Raw genomic sequence first — 11,278 nt, forward strand, 5'->3', positions numbered from 1 at the left:
TTTCCTTTTCATTTTTATCACTTTCTCCAAAGCATGTTTATTGTACATTAAATTTCTATTAAATGAATTCTGATTTTTGTTTTACTTGACAGTATTTCAGTGGGTTTTGCCTTAAATCTCACATATTTTGAAAGACAAAATTTACAAGTTTAACAACAATCATTAACAGACTTCCTAGAGTTCATTTATAAAATTTAGTACTCTAGCTTTGGGACTTGGAAGGGCACAAATTTTCTAAAAATAATTTTAATGTTTAATATAGTAGAATAGTAGTCTGGGGGTTAAGGAATAAAGCTATAATGGCAGGATTCACAGATGTGCTTTAAGGAAATCCAAGAACTCTGAAATATGCAAAAATTGTAATATTAGGTGCAAATATATTTTTTCTGGGGAGAGGGAATATAGCTTTCATTTTTGCAAAAGGTCGATGACTACCATCCATAACCCAAATTAAAAACCAGTGAAAATGGCATTTAAATGTGTGAAAATAGATAAGAAAAATGTTGAAGTATCATTTTCATTCATTTTTATGATCTACTTAGCCACAAGAGCCATTTTGTTAAAACACAATATTTCAGATTAGCCACTTTAAAAATTAAACCACTATTCTTTAAATCCTTTTCTGGTGTTATCACAATTTCTTACTGGGACCAAGTAACAAGTCTTCCTTCAGGATAAAAATGTTACTTTTCTAAAACTCTGGAACATTTTCTTGACTTGTGTTTGCTTTTTGCAGTGGTTTTCTTTTTTTTTTTTTTTCCTCCTATTTGGTTTTGTTAATGAGACACATGAAATACGTGGGGTTTTTTTTGTAAAAATATCCTGATATAACTATTATTTTAGGATTTTTTTTATTTTCACCAAAAAAAAAGAGTATTTAATGTATATCCTGTTATTAAGTTTCGGCAAATCAGCCTACAATAAATAAAACCCATAAGTTCCCCTGGTTTGATCACTCAGTTACTATAAATTAAGTGTAGAACATTTTATTCTTTATCACTTGCCTCCACAGACTTTCCAAATATCTGCTAAATGTAATAAAGCAAGAGACATATGCTAGGTGGGGGTCTGTCATTCGCTAACAAACAGAGCAATGCGTGGCAGTAATTTACTAGTAATCTGCACCGTGCTTCTAAACCTTCTTACAGGCCAGATCAAGTTTTAAGCTTACTGAATAAGTTTCAATTTCTCCCAGTCTTCCTCCTCCAACTGGGAAGTATCCACTTCCCCTCTAACAGTTTCTACATAGTTTTAGGGCCCTCTTAGTATATCCCACTCTGACCTGGGGCTTCTGAAATTCATCAAATTTAAATGAAAGTTAAAATATTCCCCAAAGCTGAGTTAGTTTGAGGCCTAAGAGTTTCTGTGTATCCACATATACAACTCAAAGAGACAATATGATCACAAAGCTACCACTGATAAAAATCACCAAAGATAAGTCTACACACAGAAGCTTCTTCTGGTCACCCTTTCACCCCTTCAGTTCAACATTAGGTCCTAGGGAGGTGTCCAGCTGTGGATTCACAGGAAATATAGCTCTAATCCTCAAGAGATTTGGTCTATCAGGAAGATTTTAAACTTTTAAGGGTGATTAAAACAAACATGCAGAGACTGAAGTTTTACTGGAGCATTATACAAAATCAAAAATATTAAAGATAGAAGCAGTTTCTGTCTATCTTAAGCATCTATAGTTATACTTTTTACAGTATTTTACATCAACAGCACAAAGAAAATGATGAGAATAGTTTTTAATTTATCCTTTACTTAGGATATTTATCGATTACACATTATAATACTTCCAACTTATAGAAAAATAAAATTGGCTTTAAATCTAAATAATACACTGTTCTAATAACAGACAAAAGAGATTTCCCTCCTTTTTTAAGTTTTTATTTTAGGACATATCAATTTATACTCCTCCTAAGAGGCATGGCATTAAAAAAACAAGTTTTTCCTCCTGCTTCCAAAATTCTTTTCAGTCACCCTAGATGATCATGAGCAGAGTTAAAGGTAAAAAGTTAACATGTACAATACAACATCACAGCACTTCCCAGTTGATTTTTTTCCCAAATGGCATTTGAAAATTAAAATTACAAATTAAATCCAGTATCAGCAAGTAGCTGCTGGGTGATGAGAAATTTAAATTTTAAAGCAATTGTGTAATTAATTTGGCAATTTAACCCAAATAACTCAATCCTAGTAAAACAAGTTACAGGTGGAAAAAAAAATCCTAATAATTTTAATTTGTGATGAGGGAGTATATGCTTACATTATAATTTTTATTTTTTTGATCGCCTCAACCAAGATCAAGCAAGAGGAAAAACAGTAATTTCAATTAAAAGTTAGAAATTGGGCACACCTTCCAAAAATTTCAACAGGATGTTTCCTTAATATGGTGTTACAATCAATGCCCCATAACACTGTTAGAGCTTAGATAGTAAAGTCTGATTTGACGACAGCACTTACCATTGCCCAAAATAGTTCAGAAAATGTTGCAGGTTATAAGATATCTAACTTGGACTATCGTAGATAACTTTGAAATAGGTTCCTCAGATTTTAAAAAGGCAAAGTAAATTTTTCCAGGCCTGCTAAATTATTAAACTTTTTGCATATGAATGTCATTGATGCTTTCTAAAAAAAGAACTTTGATTTTACATTAGACATCTCTAAAAGATGCAATTTTTTTAAAGTGCATATTTTTAAAATATTGTAAAATTATCCAGATTGTTTTTAAGAAACTTGAAAATAGAAAGCCTTGAAAAACATCACTCCTTTTCCACAGGAAATGTATACACATTAGCAGAACATTTATACTCAGTAAAATGAAAATATTACCTGGTTTCTAGGGCACAACATTTATAACATCTAAAGTGGGATTTATTTGATGAACTGCAGTAAGCCCTCAGAACGTTTGCTGCAGCTCAGGTAGAAAGAGGCAAGTACTCACATATGTTAGTCTGTAGTCAAAAAAGATATTTCAACTAAAATATATCAATGCAGTGTCTGGAATAGTTTCCATACATACAGTGCTCAGTGCTTTAGAGGATTACTTAAACTGTTATCTTTTGTTCAACAATGCCTCATTTCCACTGCACAAACCTTGGTCTCCAGTTCCACTACCCGTCTGCCTTACATTACATTGTACTTCATTGACACCACATAAGATAATTACATTATAAAAGGCCTCTAGATCACTCGGTTCAAATTTAATAGCTGGTTTCATTAATGCTCCAGGAGTAAGGGAAGCCTCTCCAATAATCCTAAGGTTGACAAATTTGATTTTCCAAGTATTCTCCACAAAAGGGCAGCGGATGAGTCCAAAAATTTGTTCAAAAATGCCCAAACAAGAGTTCTCTCGGTGGACAGTCCCAGCAACTCCAACCATAATCAGACCATGGGGAGAAGAAGCACATTTCAATCCATGGGAATCAAGGTTGGGACTGAGAAAAAGATATTCTTCTTTCACAAGTGACAGCAGACGAAGGCTCACTATTTCTGCTCCGTGGTAGTCTGTCACATTTTGTTCAGATGTGTTGTAATAAAACCTAAGCTTGACATCATGCCAGAAGTGCTGTGGCCCCCATTCATCTTTAGGTGGTCCAAAAAAAGGATTCTGAGAATTAAGAAGTTCAAAGAACCAGTGACAGAATGCTTCTCCTAATTGACGGAAATCAACTTTTTCAGTTTTTTCTTCTTTCTCCTGCAGATTAGATAAATACAAATAAAACCAAGGTTAATACTTGTACCTATTTTTCTATCTAGCCTGTTTCAGAGCTAGTTTTTAATACAGTATTAATTATAACACCAGGGAAATGAACTACATGCAAACTCGTACATAGTAAATTCTTCCTGCAAAAAGGGAAAAAACCATTTTAGAATTTCCCAGCTCAAACATCCAAAAACCCAGCTAAAAAATTAAAGTTTCACCAAGCCTCTTAAAATATCATCATGGATAATCAATAATAATGATTTAAATAAGCATTTTCTCTTGATTGTGTCAGTGGTTTCACGGGTTATGAAAAAAAAGTATCTCATTTACATGTTATGAAATCTTATATATACTGAATATGTTGGGCACTGTGGTATGTGCTATTTCCTTTTATCTTCACAAGTCTTATGACATAGATATTATCCTTATGCCCATTTTGTAGATAAAGAAAATAAGGCTCAAAAAGGTAAAGTTATTTGCACAAGTTCACACCTAGTATATGGCAGACCCTAATATGAAATCACATTAGTTATGAATTAAAAGTCCAGGTTCTTTCAGTACATTAAGAAAGACCTTATAAGATCCTTTCCTAATGTGAAAGTGAATAGCTCTCACTGTAAAAGGTCATTAATTCAGTTTGTGGTATGCAGTTTAAAAATCTGCAAATGACATAGAGGTTCATTCAATCAACATTTAAATGTTCACACAATATCTACAATGTACAGTAGAGATATAAAGTAATAGAAACAGCCAATGTCAGCCAGTGGAATTTGCAACAATTTTTTTTCTAGATTAAAAATCAAATGTAAAAAGTAAGTTTCTTTCATGGAATTTCTGAAATTTAATAACCAGAAACCATTTTTAAAATGAGAAAGAGCTTACAATAGCATTCTTTTAAAGTAGAAATGAAGAAAAGCTAAAATTATATTATTATTTTTTAAAATATATTTTATCGATTTTTTTAGAAAGAGGGAGAGGGATAGCTGGAAACATTAAATGAGAGAGAAACATCAATCAGCTGCCTCCTGCACACCCTCCATTGGGGATGTGCCCACAACCAAGGCACATGCCCTTGACCAGAGTCGAACCTGGGATCCTTCAGTCCGCAGGCTGATGCTCTATCCACTGAGCCAAACCGGTTAGGGCATAGAATTTTTTTAAAAATCAAAATATTATTAACATTTTACGCCAGATCTAGGTTATCTAAAGAGTTAGAAATAGAATTATGGTTCAGGTTATAACTATAAGATTAATTTTACCTTTTGAAAGTTTCTAATGTCCTGAGAGGTCTTAACTGGCTCTGGTGTTTCCTTCAATTTCAGATGTAATTGCTTTTTCCAGTGATCCTTTGCATGCTGAATAAGATTGTGTTTTTCAGTAGCTGGAGGTATAACAACCCCCTGTGATGCCAAGTACTTAAATATGATATCTCGGTGGACTTTTTTACGCCTCAGAAGTTCTTCTACACTTTGACTGTACACTAAAATTGCACGAATGGCATCTAGAAGGAAATTGTAAATGTTAATAGAAAATCATGAGTCACTTGTAAATTTGTCCAGGATCAGCAGAAACTCCCAAATATCTATATTCTGTCATGACATTTTTGCTTCTGCATGAGATGGTTATCATTTTTAAAAACCAGGAAGTAGGTTGTCAGGTTTGGGACTTTAAAAAAAATTTCTTTATGCTTTCAACTTTTCTACAATACCTAAAATTCCCTCTTCCTTTCATTTCTCATTAATATAATAAAATTTTAGCATTTCTTTAAAAAAAAAAAGAGCCCTAGCCAGTTTGGCTCGGTGACGGTCGGTCAGCCTGCAGATGGAAGGGTCCCAGGTCAAGGGCATGTACCTCTATTCAGGCTCCTCCTTGGCCCACGCCCTCGACAGGAGGATATTTCTCTATGTCTTTCCCTCCCTCTTCCAAAAAATCAATGGAAAAATATCCTCAAGTGAGGATAAAACAAACAAAAAACAAAACAAAAAACAAAACTAGTTATAAGAAAAAATTTAAGCCAGAAAAAAAATTTTCTAATACAGTAATGGACCTAAGTTCAGCTATAATTGCTAAAAATGGGCAAAATTGCAGTATTTTAGATGTACAAAAACTTCTAGTTCAATCTTTTCACTCTACATATAATGAAACTTGAGGATATATAAGATATCAATAATTATGCTTCTAAGAATTGGCAGAACCCAGACTTATACTTTTTTAGTTTTAAAAATTATATTAAATAACAGACCGAAGATTATTTTTAACATGTGTGAGGTATACAGAATAGCAATAAAATGAACTCCTATGTACATACATGCAATTTGAGACAGGAAATTACTAATACCTTTGAAGCCATAATTTTACCCCTCCCTCCTTAATGCCATTCCCTCTCTCTACCCATCTATCTTACAGGTAGCTACTATCCTAAATGTTTATTATTCCCTTGATTCTTATCCCTAAACAATATAATTTGCTATTTTTTGAACATTCAGTAAATTCAACCCATCAATAGATATCTTCTTAATCAGCTTAATGAGATTAATCTATTAGCAGATTCATAGCTTTATTTAGTTGTACCTTAATTATATTACATCACAAAGTAATTTATTTTTGTTTATAGGGTTTTATTGTGTGCGTCCAATGACCAACACTATTACTTTCTTTCATACATGTCTCCTAGAGCAGGGGGAAAAGATGAGCATCACTTAGGAGTTTGCTAAAATGTGGACTTCCTGGGCCCAACCCAAGCTACTGAACCAGAATCTGCATTTTAACAAGATCCCTGAGATTCAATGGCAAATTCAAGTTTGAGAAACTCAGGTCTAGAAACATGTGCCTCTGAGTAAGCAAATCTTCCATTTCAGAAGATAATGTCAAACTTTTTTCCCCGAAGTGGTAGCTCCAAAAGTTGTTTCACGTGATCACCAACGTTTGAAGTTTATACATTTAGCTTTTTGCCAATTTGGTATATGTGGGGAAAAGATCGTGTGTTTTGGTTTCCATTTCACTGCTTTCTAAAGAGGTTGCCTTTTCATATGTTTAGTGATTACTTTTTCCTCTTTGAGAAACATTTCTTCAAGTCATTTAACATTTTTGTACTGGGAACCAATTAAATCCAGCATTTTTGATGTATGACAATTTTAAATTCACTCACTATGACTTTAGAGGTGATTATGTAAAACACATAAATGCTGAAACCATTAAGTCTAAAACCATTCTCTTTGGAATTTCTTCTTTCAATGTTCACCGTTCAAAGACTCAAATGACAGATTTTCTCAAGTAATGAAAATATAAATCCAACTTAAGTAGAAAAATACAGTGTTAAAAAGCAGTCTTTTATAAATAAGTCATTTACTTATTTAAATATTCACACTATATCTACAATGTATAGAGTATTTTATAACTAAGTCATCTCCATATAGGGGGCTGGGATTTTGACATTTTAAAGTAAAATCCAGAAAGTTTAGAATAAAACTGGCCTGGTTTTTAAGCTACTCATTACATTTTTATACACGGACTCGTTACAGTCAGGCTTATGTTTAATAACCCTTGAAGCAAGGTGTTTCTACACAGAATCTCAGAAAAAAAAAAAAAAAAAAATTTGTATCCAAGAACAGACATGAACTCAAACCACCTGCCTTTATTGCAGTAATTTGTTTTACTAGGAAATTGACAAAATGCCTGATCTCCTCCAAGCTAGAAAATGCCTGAGCGGCTAACAGTTGACTCTCAGTTGATGGAAACAAAATGGCTTTGTTATTATTTTTTTAAGGACTATGCACGTCCTCTGAAGCATTTGCCTGTATTATTCACGGGCGGCAGCCTCCGAGCCTCCGCCTCCCGGGGAACCGTGCGGCGGGGCCGCCGGGGCCGCGGGGGTCCGGGCCGCGGAGGCGGCCGCGGGGCCGGGCACCCCTCCGCCCCCGCCGCCGGGCCGGGGCCGGGGAGGCCGGGGAGGGCCCCGCTGTGCGGACCGGGGTCCAGCCTCACCTTGGCGGTTTTCAGGCTGCACCAGGCGGTTGGTGACGGTGTCGCACAGGGCCATGATATCGTCGGTATCCAGCAGGCCGAGCAGGTGACGGCAGCCCTCTCTCTCCGGGCAGCTGAGCCCCGACATCTTGACCCCCCGGGAAGGGGGGGGAGAGGACGACGCCAATGACGTCGCTCCTTTAGGCCCAAGGGGCCGGCGCCTTGGCAACAGGCACAGGAAGTGCCTTCCAGGGTGTTCGCCGCCAAAGCGCCTCGGGTATTCCAAACCCTGGGGCGGAAGTGGCCCCGCCAATGAGATCGACCAGGAAGCGGGGCTCCAACTTTTCGTTCCGGGCTGGCCAGGACCGAGCGAGTCCCCTGAATCTCATTTTAGGAAAGCACCGCATTTACACGGGGAACATCGGCCTTCCGTAAGGCAGCTGGCTGCGGAGAGTGATGCCCTGAAAGCCTGAGGAGGCCCTTCTCCAAAAGAGCGCCAGGGAGGGCTGCGCAGTGCAGGTGCGTGAAAGCGGGCGCCGGCCCCGGCGTGGGGCGCACTCCCGTGATGCCCCGGGGCCGGCCAATGGCGGCGCCTCCCCCGCCCGCCGCCCGGCCCCCGGCGCGGTTGAAAGTCTGCCGCGGCCACTTCCGAGTTGGGCGCGCCTGCGGTTTGATGTTCTTAAGTTGCATGGTACTGTGTTAAAATAATTGGGTTTTAACATCACACTATGGAAAGTTTTTCGGGTGTTTTTTTTTAAACCACCTCTCACCTGCCAGCTGACCTTCCTCCTTGGCGGCTGCGCCGTGGCTCCCACTCCGGGTCCGACTTGGTCTAGGAGGCGCGGGAGCGCGTGGCAGTGAGGTTAGAGCTGGGAGCCGGAGGCCACGGGTTTAATCAACAACTAACGGTGACCGTGGGCCAGCTCTTTAGACACGTTTGCCCCTCAGCCCACCTCGAAAGGGGTCCAGTTGAGATGCGAACTGCAGGCTTGCTGACAAGGGGCGGGGGGATAAGGAAGAGCAGTGCTGCTCTCAGTTCCACCGCTGTGAGCGCCATCGATACTGTTACACCGCAGCAGCCCACGGTCACCCGCAGCAAATCCCATTAGGAATCATTTAAAACACTTGCCCCTGTTTCTTCCATTGTTAAGTCGTGTTTTAGATTCTATAACTTTTAATTGGTGTATTGCCATTTAGTAGCTGAAATGTATACACATATGCAGATCCCGTGTGCAAATTTAATATTTAAAAAATACACAGCTAAATATCAGTCATAAAATGTACTATAAATACAGTCTTAAGGAGCAAATCATCGTTAATCTAATTTGGTGGATGCTATTTGAGTATTATTTTCCTAAACAGATACAAATTCGTTTTTCATTAAGCATTGTGTGCCTAGTATGCTAGGTATTGAAGATACAGAAAAATGATACAGACCTTCCTTCGAGGACCTTTTGGGAGTTTGGCAAATAAAGCACGACAAGTTAAGTGCTCATAAAGCTGGCGCGGAACCACATGGATGGCATACCCAACTTTTTCATACTGTTCTGTATGCTTGAAAGAAATGCAAGTCATTTGTGGCTTGCATTCTAGTGAAAGGAAGCTAACAATAAACATACAAGAAATTATGTATTGTCAGGAATAGTATGGATTAAAAAAACATAAGGTGGGTGATGGAGAGGATGTTGCTATCTTATACAGGCTGTCAAGAAAGGCTTCTCTAGTCACACTGAAGGAAAGACCTGAAGAAAATGAGAGTGTGAACCACAGAAGAGTGGTTCTTGAGGAAGGAGAAGGCAGTAAGTGAAGTAGGACTTGTAGTCACGATTGATCTAGAGCAGGGTTTCTCAATTCTGGAGTTTGTGGATAGGATAATTCTTTATTGTAGATGCTAGCCTGTGTGTTATAGGATGCTTAACAGCATCTCTGGCTTCTACCCACTAGATGCCAGTAGCATCTTCTCCAGTTATGGATGCCAAAAATGCCTCCAACTTGCCAAGTTTCCTGGGAGACAAAAAACCATCTTTAGTTGAGGATCACTGATATAGAACCATCTGTCCTGTCCAAAGTGCTTTCTAAGATGATGTGAATGTTCTAGACCTGTTTTGTCCAGTACAGTAACTATCAGCCACATGTGACTGTTGAACTCCTGTAATGTGGCTAATAGAACTGAGGAACTCAATTTTATGTTTTATTTGAATTTTAATTATATTTTCATAGCCACATGTGGCTAGTGGCTACTGTATTAGAGCTTTTGCCTGCCATTATAAACTCTGACTTTTATATTTTACCTTTCTGTTTTCATTTTCAGTTATTCTCTCACTCTGGTCTCATCACAGTGGTTCCCTTGCTGTTTTAAGATTTTTAAAAAAATTGATCGTGAGGGAGAAACTTTGTTATCAAAGCATAACATCAATTAAGCCTAATTCCTTTTGAAGCGTTGTGTTTCTCTCTGAAATCAATAAAAATTTAATTAAAAATAAACCAGCTTAAAAAAATGAACACTTCATTACCAATAAGAACAATGTTTTATTGAACAAATCTATGTACAGTACAAAAACCTTCTTGAAATGAGACACTATTGTTGATTTATTGCAGTTCAATGGCTCAGTTTTAATTTGTACTCTTATAAAATGCAAAGTAAAATAATTTAATGTTCAACAAGGAAGCACAAAATCCTTTCTTGCTGAATCTGTAATATCTTTCACATATTAACAATTCCAAAATGCATATGCAGCATTTAGTCATTCTGAAAAGGTGTTTTACAGTACCAAATAAATTAAAAAATAAACACTATCATCCCTTTTAGGTTTTTCATCCATACAACAGTTTAAACCAAACACAAAAGGAGTACGGCTGAACCTTCAAGTGTGATTTCAGAAGAATCACAAGTTCAATGTTATAAATTATCTACTCATTATATAATTGGTGGTTTTTAAAAAAAAAACAAAACAAATATGGCTAAAAGCCCAAAGTACCAGTGTCCTTGTCCACGGAGATTCTTTTTTTACCTCTCCCATAATATCTGAGCAGCAAAAATTCAGATTTGCTATTTTCTTGACCTTACTGAAACATAGTAAAAAGTTAGTATTTAATGTTTTGAAGGCATTTTTTTATTTAAAAACATAGGATTGAAACTTGGTCCATGTAAGATAAACTCGTCCTCAAAACAGGAGTAAAAAAGAAAGAGAATAAAATGAGAAAAAAGAAAGCTTCTTCTGGATCCCAAATTAGAATTGTTGGAAGTTTACGCATCCTCTACAAGCAAAATGATTTAAGTTTGTGTTTTATAAAACATACATAAAATGTACACATTCTTTCAATAACAGTTATTTGAGAAGTATATAAAGAGTTAGAACAGTGTGTTCAAAAAGAATTTTATAAGACATCCCTTGATTTATGTATAAACCAATTTGATCTGTCTCCAAAAGTTTTCCCTTAGCAACATAATAGAAATAAAACCTCAAAGACATAAAATAACATATGTAATATATTTAAAAACATCTTGGTATGAATTGAAAAATGAATGAAAATAATCTGTAGACATGATAGTTTCAACTTATAAAAAAAATAATTAAAAATGTTAAGTATAATTTATCTTCCAGA

General features: G+C 36.6%; 1 protein-coding gene across 1 annotated transcript; it reads right to left on the minus strand.

Moving 5' to 3' along the window:
- Nucleotides 1-2,859: 2,859 nt before the first annotated feature.
- On the minus strand, nt 2,860-8,231 carry CUNH3orf38 (chromosome unknown C3orf38 homolog). Its single transcript, XM_036446915.2, has 3 exons — nt 7,694-8,231; nt 4,969-5,210; nt 2,860-3,700 (listed from the first exon to the last, which is right to left on the minus strand). The coding sequence occupies exons 1-3, from the start codon at nt 7,818-7,820 to the stop codon at nt 3,059-3,061; spliced, it is 1,011 nt and encodes a 336-aa protein (XP_036302808.1). The 5' UTR covers nt 7,821-8,231; the 3' UTR covers nt 2,860-3,058.
- Nucleotides 8,232-11,278: the final 3,047 nt, after the last annotated feature.

The sequence above is a fragment of the Pipistrellus kuhlii genome, unplaced genomic scaffold (genome assembly GCF_014108245.1).
Source record: "Pipistrellus kuhlii isolate mPipKuh1 unplaced genomic scaffold, mPipKuh1.p scaffold_m20_p_2, whole genome shotgun sequence".
Taxonomy (NCBI): domain Eukaryota; kingdom Metazoa; phylum Chordata; class Mammalia; order Chiroptera; family Vespertilionidae; genus Pipistrellus; species Pipistrellus kuhlii.

Excerpts from the sequence above, each read along its gene's own strand:
- CUNH3orf38 (XM_036446915.2), bottom strand. The coding sequence starts at position 7,820 with ATGTCGGGGCTCAGCTGCCCGGAGAGAGAGGGCTGCCGTCACCTGCTC. Across the intron at positions 5,211-7,693 it reads GCAGCCTGAAAACCGCCAAG|ATGCCATTCGTGCAATTTTA; the intron begins GTGAGGCTGGAC and ends ATTTCCTTCTAG. Across the intron at positions 3,701-4,968 it reads ACATTAGAAACTTTCAAAAG|GAGAAAGAAGAAAAAACTGA; the intron begins GTAAAATTAATC and ends TCTAATCTGCAG.